Genomic DNA, 12,580 nt, shown 5'->3' on the forward strand with positions numbered 1-12,580 from the left:
GTGAAACTGAGCTATATGGGATTTGAAATGTGAAGTCTGAAAGAAACTTCCTGATTCTCAACTCTTTGCTTTAGTGCTGCTGTTAACCTCTGGAGTATCAATTTATGGCTTCAAAATAATATGAAGCCATCTTTGAGAACATAGATAGTCTTTGTGGTAATAATTGGGATTGAGGGGAGATCATAAACCTGCCTGACCTTCATAATTTCCATGAATGTGTCTAATTCTAATCCAACTGTGATTTAGGAAAAAAGATTGATTTTTTTACCAATAGTTTTTGCTGTGTGCTCTCTGATGCATTCCTTGGAAGTAGTTACATGCCTTTTTTGAAAGCAGAGTTACAGTGGAAATGTGTGTACTAGGGCTAACGCGTTTGTGTGTGGTGTTGTTTTTTTTAAAACAGTATTAAGCTTCTAATTTGAATTGATGCAGAAAAACAATGTAATAAGTTCTGCTGGAGTATAACTAGGATGATATTTTTACTTAATTTAAATTTTCTTCTGTAAGAATTTTTTTGGACTGAAACTGGCAGTGAAACCTTGTTTTTTCTAGTAGGTTATATAAACATTTGAGCCTTAGTTTGTCCTAAAATACATTCCTATTAAATTTTTACCATAAACTTTGTTAGCTTGCAAATTCTCTCAAGTTTTGACAGGTAAGGATTTCTTTCTGGTTTTCATCTATGTAAATGCTATTTCAGTGTGATTTTTCTCTGCTTTTCCCTCTCCCCTCACAAAATCAGCCACATCTGTATCTTCTCAGTAATGCAGTTCGTTTCCTAGTACAAATGATGCTGCATTAATTTGTTTTATATTAGATTAAAAGACTAGGACATGAGTGATTACGGGATGTGTAGTGGCTCATATAATATTGGAAAGCTACTGTTGGAAATAATAGGCATTGAGATGTGAAAATGAAGTGTAATATGCTGAATGAGAATTGCAAGGCCTTGTCTTAGGATTGTGATCTATTGAGATATGTGCGGAACACTGGTGGCACCTCGTGTACAAAGTGCATTTGAATCTGGCGGCGCAAGAAGCGAGTGTTTGACTGAAAGCACTATTTGTGGACTACCCCTTCCCTGTGTCCCCCTGGACAGAAGCAATGGCCAAGGTGGAATTACCCGCGGTCAGAATCCAGCCCATGAACTGACAGTTGTATTGCTCTTTTGACATCAAAAGACTTGATTATATTCAAGCTTTCAGTGATTTGTCTAGTTTAAAACAAAACAAAACCTGCCTTACAGGAAGCGGTTTGCATCTGTGGAATTTGACTTCACGTTGTGTAAAGATTATAAATCTTGGGCTTCTTTTTTTTTTTCCCCTGCAATATTTTGTGTGATTAACCCAAGACAGCACTAAAAATCAGGTTTAGCTGTGGTCTGTTTTAGATGGAGTAGTTTTAATGGTAAATGTTTAAAATTTTTGTTCTGTAAGTATATACACATCAGCTGATAGATGGCTTTCATATAGTATTCCCTAAGGAATTTTGTCTTTCAGTAGTAAGAAAATCTCAAGGTTCTGCATATGGGGGAGGCTTCATTGTGTATATGAAAGCTCTTGTACATGTAGGTACTGAAATACTGGCTATTTTTCACATCCTGCTCTTGAAGCATGTTTGGTTTGAGACAGGGAATTTTTAGTTGGATTATTGTTGTTGCTCTGCAGTGAATCTTCTGTGTTTTGAAGCCATTGTTAATTTTAGCACTTGAAAAAATTAATGCTAATTTACTACTAATGTAATTAATCTCCCTGAAATAAGTCCTACTGTTCTCACTGAATATCCACAAAGGAGTAGAGCATCATTTAATTACACTTACTTTTCAAAGTTGCTTCAGGTGTCCCAGTGTATCAAAATACCCAGTCACTTTGAAAGCTTCTCCTTGAAAATTATATTCACCACAAAAGTGTATAGGAACTTGACTGGAAGACTAGATGACACTTCTGGGAAGAAAGTGTTAACCACTACCTTAGTGGTAAATAAGTTTTCAAACCTTTAACATGGGTTGTTCATAGAACATCTTTAAATGTCAATTTGGTTCATGTAGTAACTTCTTTGCAGCTCTGCTGAGGACTTAAAACTCTAATTTAGCAATTACAGAGGAAAACAAAGCAGGATACTGGAAAGGAACTTGTCTAATTGATATCCAGTGTTAAAGCTATGTGTGTATACATTTACATGTATATGTGCAAAGTGTTGTACGTGCTGCAGAAAGGCAAGTGTAGTTGTCATGAGAGGATTTTTTGCTATCAACTCATGTTTTTTGGTATTAGCCTTCCCTGCAGAACACTATTTGAAAAAAAAAACCCAAAACCTTCAGATAGTTTGTATTACTGCATCTGCCTCCCTGACCTCATGGAAATAGGTTATGTTAGAAGACATCCCCTGTTGTATCTGGGAGAATATTGTGACACGTTACTACTTTGACATTTTCATGAACATCACTAAAGTCACACCTGACTATCCAGGCACGACTCTCTTAATGCTTGTCTTGAGACAGACTGGACAATAGACGGTTATAAAAAGTAATTAACAGGTGCCTTGAGTTTAACAAACAAAAATGAGGAGAAAAAAAAAAAAGACGATATTTGCTTAGGGAGAACAAATGACTTGGCTAAAAATATGTATTTTTTCAGGAAGAAATCAGTAGGGAAAAACTGAGTATGATGTAGCAATTATCACAACTTCATTCTAGGTAAGGGATCCATTTCTGAAGAGGGGGGTGTGTGGTTCATGGGGGTTTTTGTTTGTGTTTTGTTGTTGTTGGGGTGGTTTTTTGGGGGAAACCTGTTATACATGGGTAATGACTGGTTTTTAAGGGTAATGTCAGCTGCGGAATCTGTTCATTTACCCAAGTGAAATGAGCAGTCTGAGGATTTTGTGTTCATTCTTGTAATCTTTTGATTCTGGGCATGTTGATTTTCACGTTCTTTTTCTTAAAAGTGGGAAACTTTTTCTGTTTTGCAGTTGGTGTAATCAGATGTCCGATATGCCGCCAAGAATGCAGACAGATAGATCTGGTGGATAACTACTTTGTAAAAGACACGTCAGAAACGCCAAGCAGCTCTGATGAAAAGTCAGAACAGGTATGGTGCTTTCCTGCTTGCTGAAATTCACATGCTGTTTTTGTTACTGTACATGTTAATGCTTTCCAGGAAAATGATGGTAACTGACTGTTTTCCTTTGCAGGTGTGTACAAGCTGTGAAGATAATGCTAGTGCTGTTGGATTTTGTGTAGAGTGTGGGGAATGGTTGTGCAAGACTTGCATAGAAGCTCATCAGCGAGTAAAATTTACTAAAGATCATATGATCAGAAAAAAAGAGGATGTATCTTCAGGTGAGTGTTTGGATATCACTTAGCCTGTAGTAAAAACGTTTTCTCTTTGGCACATGTAAAAAGAGAGTTGGAGGATTATTTAGGGTAGCAACCAGCTGTATGGCTTTCCCCAAAGATTTGGGAAAAGTTTAGTAAAAAGCTACCAGTGCAAAATTGGTAGCTCTAAAAATAGGGGAAAAACTAAATTTTAAACTAAAATGGGTTGTTTGCTAATACTGTGTGTACAGTTTGATGTCCAATGTAGAAAATATCTTAAGTACAGAAGAAACAGAATGAGACTGCAGTCTTTGGAGAGGATTTAGATCCATTATTAATAATCCTTTTATTTAGTAGAATCACTAACTAAATGGAGGGGTTGAATTCTGCAGAGCACTGACATGTTGCTAATCTTATCCATTGGCCAAGGAAATTAAATTATACATTTTGCTGTACTTGGTTATGAGGAGCAATTATAGTTCTCCCAGTGGAGAAGTATATACAGATAAGCTTGTAGTCATAGTCAATATGATGTTACTGTTGTATTGATATTGCTGAGTAAATGTGGACTTTGAATTTATTTTAGGTCTAATATCTCTTTCAGCAAAATTTAATGTGCAAAGTGTGCGTACACTTTGTTTAGACCTGCAGCTTTATTAGAAGCTAATTCTTAAACTGTCATTTGACCGTATATAATTTGTAACCTCCCGAGGTAATGTGGAAAACATTCTCAAAACAGGTAGAAGGTAGCTGGATTTTAGCTTAGAAGATTTTTATTTGTAAATGGGATAAAAGTTCTGATTTGAAGACCCGTAGGTTCTATGCAATCTGGGTGTATATGAAGACTGATCATATTGAGGAAGAGAGATCTTGACATTTTGCGTGCTCTCTACATTTAAAATAAATTAAGATCTTCATTATTGTCTCATTGTGCCATTTCAAAGGGTAACACTGCTTTGCTTTCTCCCAACTCTTGTCAAAATCATATTAATAGTTAAAAAGTTTGCTGTTGAGCTTAGTCCTTTTAGACAATGATCTTATTTTACTTGCTCTAACAAATAAACTTCATTTTTTGAGAGGTCTCTCTGTATGTCTTAATGGGTTTTGTTTAATAAGAAAGATTACCTATTTAAGTTTAAATGTATTAATCCTAGTAGACGAGAAACCCTTAAGGTGAAATCAAATTACAGGGCCCTACAAAGAATTACTAACATCTTTCATTAGGAGTGCTACATTGTGACTGTCAAGGTGATACTATAGCTTCACTTCCCCTTCAATAACCTGAGTGGGGAGGTGCCAAAAAATGGCTGTTCCAATAAAGTAAGCTTTCTATCAGAAATTTAGGTTGGTGTTTAAGAAGATGGAAGCCCAGGTGTAGTCGGTATGTGAGCATATGGCAAGAACGTAGCCTTCCTTTGACCTGACGTACAGCGAGCCGTAGTAGCTCTCTTGATTGTAGGGGATGACGATTCATTATTTTCTCAGGGGCGCTTGTTCCCTTCTTTCTTGTTAGACTCTAAGATATGCCCCAAGACTTTAAATTTCTACTGCTGAGTGTCAGCTGTATATTCATGAGCTCTCTTTCTTTACAATAACTTGCATGATATAACAAGCTTCAGAAATGTTGGAGACCGAGGAAGACATTCATGTTTTAAACCTTACCTGCTGTATCTTCCAAAGGCTGCTTTCCTCTGTGCTAAGCTCAAAATATCTTTAGAAGACCATGCAGCACTTTTTAGTAAACTTGGAACTATTTTTTGATGTTATCTGTTACTTGCTTAAGTGGAAAAGTTAAGCAGTTTAGCTGGGGTTTAAGTAACTGTTAACACGGGCAATGTTTGCTTCACATTTACCACTTCAGTTGCATATGACTTAATGAGGTTTATAAAGGTTTTGAAGTGATAATTTAGAAAACCTATGGGTGTTTGACAGTATAAAAGTTTGCGAGGTTTGATCCATCCTTCAGTGTGTCAGAGGTGAAATTGCATGCAATTTAAGCTTTAAACACGTGCACACGATCCTGGTGCTTGTGTACAGCTTTTACATTCTTACAGGAGCCAGTGTCTTTTGAGTGTTTGTGATAGGAGAGGAATTCCTCCTTCTCTTTGAATACAGTAAAGTGGAAACAGCTATAAACCACTGGCACTGTAAATATTTCAATGAGAACGTATTCGCGGTAACTTTAGGGTGAGAACAGGTCTGTAGTTGTCTTTGTCCAAATTCTTGATTGTTACTTAGCTTGGAAGTTAGTCGTTTTGCTTTTTGGATTGTCTAAATTTTATTTTAAAATGCAAAAATGGTTTATTTTTAAAAACAGAGGCCGTGGGAGCATCTGGTCAACGTCCTGTTTTCTGTCCTGTCCACAAACAAGAGCAGTTAAAACTTTTCTGTGAAACATGTGACAGGCTGACATGCAGAGACTGTCAGTTACTGGAACACAAAGAACACAGGTACAAATATTACCATGTCTTAATTCCTGTGGTGCACTTTCTTAGAGGATGAAATGGCATTGATTTAAAACAGTTGTGTCATTAAATACTGTTGTATTTACTCTTGTCGGACTGAAATGATCCCTTGGAAAGGAGAACCTGTGTGGAGCACTGAAAACTTTAAGTGATCGGTTGGTTGAGCTTTGTCAAGCATCTTAAGAGCAGATTCAAAACAACGTGGTCTGAGGTGATTTGGTGCGATTAAGGTGTTAACTTGCCTGGCATTCTCCAGTGCTGTCGCTCTGTTTGGGACTTTATATAGAAATTGCTACAGCCCTGAACACCTGGTGCTGTAAAGAAGCAAACGTGATACAGCGAGTCATGGATGAGGTAATTTTTTGAAAGGGCATGTTTTATTATGCAACAGTCTTTCAATTTAGGGTAATTTTTTGAAGGAAGGTATAAAATTTGCCTCATAGTTAATATATTTTTCTAGTACAGAGGGAAAAATTGTTTGGTTTTAGTTGGTTGAAAGTTGCCTCATTCCAAGTAAGAAGAAATGATGGGGTTTGTCTCCAGTGCTTGCTTTTCTCTTAGCTGCTAGAAAAAAGTTGGAACCTCTTAAGATACATTAAGACTTCCTGCTCTTTAGCAGCTCTGTCATATAGTTGTTTGAATGTTTGAAAAAGTATTTTGCAGTGTTATAATAGAGAATCTGGGGATAAGTACGCTTTTACCAGCCACTGCAGCCCTGCTTTTCCTAGTCGGTCTACAAGTACCACTTCTCCGTAAAGGTGCTTGACAGTATGTTGCAATATTGAATTCAGTGGCTTTTTTCCAGAGTAGTGATTACTCTCATAGACTGCTACAGCAGCCTAATGGAGAACTTTTACTTTTGAAATTAGTACTATTAAAATATTAACAACCTCGAATATTCCCGCTCTGTTCTTTCATAGGCTTGGTCATAAATATCCTGGAAGACACACTTGTCCAGAAAGCGTGGTCTCCTAGGATATGTTAACTAACTTTTTCTAGTCTGTTTCTTTGCATCTGTTTTGTGCATGATGCTAACTGATTAACAGATGTATCTTGTTCTACTTACCTGTTCTCTTCCAGGAAAAGAAGAGAATACTTTGCTCTTAACATGCTTTGTTGCGAATATTCTTTAAAAATTGTTCTGTCTGCAGATGTGAATTACAGATGATTAGGGCAACTGCTTCGTCTGCCATGAAGTACAACTGAGATTTTTATGAAGCTTGCTAAATCACTGAAGCAAAAAAAAGCCAAGTGGAAACAAGAACTTATTTTAATCCCCTGTTTACTTCTTACCTGAAATCCCAATAGTTTGCACCAAAGGAGGATGAATCACCATTTCAAGTAGCAACATAGTCCAGTCCTCAGTTCAGAATTTCAAGTGAAAGAATTGCTGGTGATTCTGTAGAAAGCTGACATTCTTTTAGCAGCCTAATGATGTGTGATTCCTCTAGTTTCGGTAGTTTTCAGTCCACATACTTTGGAAGCTAGAAGTACAATACAATATTAAAAAAAAAAAAAAAAAGTTTTGCTGTAGCAGGAGCTACAGCAAAACTTTAGCTGTATTAGGTAAGTGTAGATATTTTTTTTTTTTCTCCTTAAAGTGGAAATCTGATTTTTCAACTTAATCAAAATAGTTTTAGAAAATCTGCAGATCTCCAAACATTTCAAATTCTGTGGCATTTGGGCTTTAGTAATGCTACTTTTTGTATTATAGTACCTAAAATATTGCAATTCTGTCTGTCTGCAAGAAATTTAGACTGTTCTTGGAAAAAGCAACATTCTGACATTGAGACTGAGGACTCTAAACTCTTGTAGTTGAAACTTGTCTATTGCTGGTACAAACGGAATGAACAGGAGCAGAGTAATTTCTGTTGTGAACAGTGTTCTCTTTGCCTAAGTCTCTGTTATCATAATTGTGAGTAATTTAATCAAGAAAAAGTGTTACTGTAAATTTGATCATATATCCAAACAGTCTTTTCCTGTTAGATTAGATTGTAATCTTCTCCTAGATTTTGACAAAAGATGATGCTACTTTCTTTTCAGTTGTGGTTGGGAGATAGTATAGGTTACTTCTAATGCATCTTATAAGATGCTTCACTTTAATTGTAGAAGTTTTCTGGCAATTTGAATGTTGGGATTTAGTGTAGTGAAGAAGGGAAGATATTCTGGGAACCTTAGTTTTCCCTGTTGTTAACAAATTGTATTTCAGAAGCATGAAGTTCACTTACTGCAAAGACAAGAAGTGGCAAGTGACTGATAGGAATCCTGGGTTTTGGGGGGAATCTTTTGATGGTTGAGCAGAAAAAATGAAAACTCTTGGAGCTACTTAATTCCCCTCGCTGTTTTCAACATAGGCATTTTGCTTCTGTTGCATTGTTGATTCCTCTTGTGATGCATAGTATATTAGGAAAATGCAACTAATTTCATTATTTTCCTTCGATGTAGCTACTTGCACTCTTTTCAGATGAAGTAATGGAAGGTGCCTTTGATACAGTAGCTGTTTGGTTGAAGGACTTGGAAGGGAATGATATGTTCTTCACTTGGAAGTACCGAAAAAAATTAAATTGTTTTTTTAAAATAGGAATATTTTCTTTCAGATTAAACTAATTTGGTCAAATATGAGCCGTATAATCTCAGCTGAAATACTGTTTTTCTGGGATAGGGGTGTGTTTTTTGGTATAATTTAATGTGTGTTTAAGCTATTAGTGCATTTTCCTCATCTAAGGTTAACAAAATGAGTTGTCAAACTCTGAAGTTTCTGGTGTCTCCTTTAGCTGGTGTTCCTTAGCTTGCTATCTTGTGAAATGATGCAGTGCCTTGTCTCCCTGTGTAGTTGGAATTAGTAAGTGACACACAGAGGGTTCAGTCTTCTGGACACTTACAAAGGATTTTATCAGCACTGAAACATTTTGCACACTGATTGGCATATATATAGTTTGGTTTTTCTGTGTGTTTTGTCATACTTTTTTCAAAATTTTATAGCTTTACATCTAAATTGGGAACCCTTAGTTTCAGCACATTGCTCCTTGGTAATTGAGATCTTCTTTTGCGTGTTGAAAAGGTATCAGTTTCTGGAAGAAGCTTTTCAGAACCAGAAGGGTGCAATTGAGAACCTATTGGCCAAACTTCTTGAGAAGAAGAATTATGTAAATTTTGCAGCTACCCAAGTTCAGAATAGGTGAGTACCCCAAAATGATCAACTGGTACTATTACATTGCCTTTTTAATAAATCACAGTAAGATGAATGATGGGATTAGAATAATACTTATGTTTTAGTTGATTCTGTGTCTTTAGTTGTATTGGACTTAATTACTTTTTGTAATGTTTTGTTCCCTACAATACTGTGCATCTGTTGGAAGTTGTTGAAAGAAACAAATGTCAAAGATGATGTCTTTTATGGCAACTTTGAGTAGAACCAAAGATGTGACACATTTATTATGCTTGGGGGAGGGGGAGAAGACAAAAGAAAAAAAGAAAAGGAATAAAAAAGGCAAGGCAAACCTGTCTTACGGTTTCTGCTAAGTTCAGCTCCAGGTGACAGAAGTGTTGGCTGTAGAGATAAAAAAAAATATTTCAAGAAAAATTTGATGTTTCATATGAATGCCTCTGAGAACTGTGTAACAAACTTGTTTTGAAACTGAATAGGAAATTGTTTGGTGTGGTGTGTGGGATTTTGATTTGTTTGTTTTTGTTTTTTTACTTGTTTGGTTGGTTTTTTTATTATTTTTTTTCCATTTTTTTCTAATTAGGCAAGCAAAACTTAGTGTAATTACCTGAAAGGAAGACAAGCTTTTCCTTAGGTAGTTTAACTTAAGAATTCCAGGGTTAGCTTAAATTCAATGTCATATAGAATATTGAATATAGAGACAGAGAGAGCACGTGATCGCTGTCAGCTTTTCACCCTCTTGTGGTGATGAGGTGTGCTGGAGGTCAGGGAATTCCACTGTGATTCTTGGTGGTTTTGTGAGCCTTCTGCAACTTTTAAGTCACTTGCAAAATGACAGCTCATCTGGAGATGGGAAGTACAAGGGTAGAAGGAAGTGTACCAAGGATATAAGGAGAAGTTCTGGTGCAAATTTTTAACTCCTAGTGGTACCATGTACATTAAAAAAGAGTTGTAGGTGAAGTAGAACATACAACGTGACAGAGACAAATGTGTGAAGATGGAAGCAATGAAAATGGCAATTTTTATGTGCTGATTCAGCATGGAACTCTTTGAAGGGACCCAAAAGAGAACACCATCGTGAAGCAGGAGGAGGAGCTGTAGAATTGTTATGTGCTTGAAGAAGAGACAGAAACCCAGTTACATGGGAAATAATTAAACTGAAAACTCAAGAAATGTCACGAAACATTCTCTGATAAGAATTCAAGGCCAATAATGGGCGGTACATATATGAGTAACACATTGTAATGTTTTTTTGCCTAAGAGTTTCTGGCTTCACTGAAAATTCAGTGAATTTCTGCAGCATGTGATTGGGTTGTGTAAAGATGATGATTATCTGCTGAGCCAAATGGGTAGTGCAAGTAAGACGCTAGTTTACTTTGACGTGCCATTGAGTTACTTTGACATGTAGGGCACAAAATCCATTATGATAAAAACTTCAGGGAATGAAAAAAAATGTGTATTACAATAGGGTTGTCAGTGTTAGCAGATGGTATGACATTGGCCTCGTGTGTGATTGTGAAGCGTAAAACAGTGTTGAATGAATAGCTGCCTACTGGAATAACTTGTTAGGTGCCAAAGCCAAAGATGGATGCCTACTGACTTAATGAAGGGTTGGTTGAATGTTTTTTGGAGTAGAAGACCAGGTTGTGCTGTCACGAAAAAGCACATGTGTCCAAGATGCCTTAAAGGGCTTTTGACACCAACAATGAAGATCATCATCAGACAAATGAGTATTGGTCTTGTGATGATATCAGGATGAATGACATCATAAGTTCAGGCACTTGATCTAGTAGTGAAGAAGCCCTTTAAAAAAGGCCAATTTAGGTCTTTACACTTAGACTGGCTTATGGCAAGGTATTGTGCTCTGACTCCTACAAGCAAAGTAAAGAATCCTGCTGCAACTCTATGTTGTCATTAGATTAAGGCAGCATAGGATCAAATAAATCCAGAATTTGTAATGGAGTTTAAGAAATGCTGTATTTCAAATTCTGTGGACAGAGCTCAGGATGATTTGCTTGAGTCTGAAGAAGTTGAGAATAGTGAAGACACTAAAACTGAGGAAGAATGACAGTGATGGAAATGATGAAGAGGTGTGAGGTATAACAAACTCAAAGGCAGTAGTAATAAAGCACAAGAGAATAATGTAGACTAATGTCAGGCAAATCATTAGTGAAATGTTTATATCCTTATTGTATATTGATTACAGGTATGTAATAACCTTTTGTTAGAAGATTTTTTGGGGAGGTGGATGGGTCCATCTGAAATTCAGGGTTGACTTCCTTTCTGGTTAATATATAATAGCATAAAAGTTTAAGGCATCATATATAATTTCTTCACAGTGAAAGAGACATGATAAGGAAATAAATATGTATGTGTACATACACATACATGTGGTCTTGGCTGGGTACGTCTGTGTGTATAAACATCTAAATAAAGTGTGTAAACCACAAGGACTGTTTCATATTATTTTAAGTAAAACACAAGTTGTTAATTAAGATACCATCTTGATCTCAGACTGTTTAAATTTTTTTCCAAAACTGAAATTTTAGATGGTTTATTTGAAAAAGTTGATTAACGATGATTTCTCTGTTAGAAATCAAACAAGCTATAAATTTTGCACTTATCAGAACTCCTTCAATACAGAAATTGCTCCTTTACTCTTCGAGGGTGGGAAGATGCCTGTGGTGTTTATTGTTTGGTGGCATAGCATAAAGTGACTGCCTGACAATACATTTTTCTTTTTTTAGGATAAAAGAAGTAAATGAAACTAACAAACGAGTAGAACAGGAAATCAAAGTGGCTATATTCACCCTCATCAATGAAATCAATAAAAAGGGAAAATCTCTCTTACAGCACCTTGAGGTACAGTAAAGAGAAAAAAAATAAGTGTTGTTCACTGTTTCCAGTCCCCTATTGAGAACTCACATTCCATGTTTTAAAACAGTTTGTTTGGTGTGACTGCAGGTGTTGCAATACTAATATTGCCTATGAATAGTGTGTTGGAGTTAAACCTCTTGTTTATCCTTTCAGTAGCTGGAGCCTGTGGCTCCTTTAGTTTTATGTCTATGCCTCAGGTTCATTCAAAATCATGCTCATCATAAAGGAGTGTCTGAAAAAATCTCCTTTCCATGTTCTGTTTGCCATATTTCTATATTACAACATAGTTCTAAGGTCTGTATAATCTAGTCTTTTCCTCAAACAGCTTTTTAAGATTCATGTAAATATATTAGCACTCTTACGGTTGAGTTGCTTCTTTTTGTCTTCTCCTGATACCTTGTCTAGAAGTTTTTCTTCAGAGTGTAAACTGCTAGAGACAGATCTGTCTACTTTGTCTTGAGCATGTAACAAACTGATGCAATGTGTTTGATGCAACTTTACATCATTCTTTTCTCTGTCGGTTGCGCTAGGTCGTCGTTAAAATCAGTTTCCCTCCTTTTGCTTGTATAGGGTGGTGGCAGCAGGGGAAGCGAGCAGGGAAGCGGACAGGCTAGTATTAATTTTCACTCCTAGTGTCATGTTGACTGCTGCTAGGACAGTGGTGGTCCTAATGGCGGTTGTTAGTATTTGTTTCTTTAGTAATTTTCACAACTGCTGTGACTTCTAAAAATCCCAACCCTTTAAGTACACCTAAGTTTT

At 36.4% G+C, this 12,580-nt stretch overlaps 1 protein-coding gene across 5 annotated transcripts in view; it reads left to right on the plus strand.

Annotated features, from left to right (window-relative positions):
* The window catches only part of TRIM33 (tripartite motif containing 33), a 41,786-nt gene that overhangs the window by 8,804 nt on the left and 20,402 nt on the right, over nt 1-12,580 (plus strand). For all 5 annotated transcript variants that reach the window (XM_072844578.1, XM_072844576.1, XM_072844574.1 and 2 more), the window contains exons 2-6: nt 2,968-3,086; nt 3,190-3,337; nt 5,631-5,763; nt 8,840-8,956; nt 11,692-11,806. In XM_072844578.1, the coding sequence (XP_072700679.1) occupies nt 2,968-3,086; nt 3,190-3,337; nt 5,631-5,763; nt 8,840-8,956; nt 11,692-11,806 (632 nt within the window). The remainder of the gene's footprint in view (nt 1-2,967; nt 3,087-3,189; nt 3,338-5,630; nt 5,764-8,839; nt 8,957-11,691; nt 11,807-12,580) is intronic.

Source organism: Ciconia boyciana, chromosome 23 (genome assembly GCF_034638445.1).
Source record: "Ciconia boyciana chromosome 23, ASM3463844v1, whole genome shotgun sequence".
In the NCBI taxonomy this organism is placed as follows: Eukaryota; Metazoa; Chordata; class Aves; order Ciconiiformes; family Ciconiidae; genus Ciconia; species Ciconia boyciana.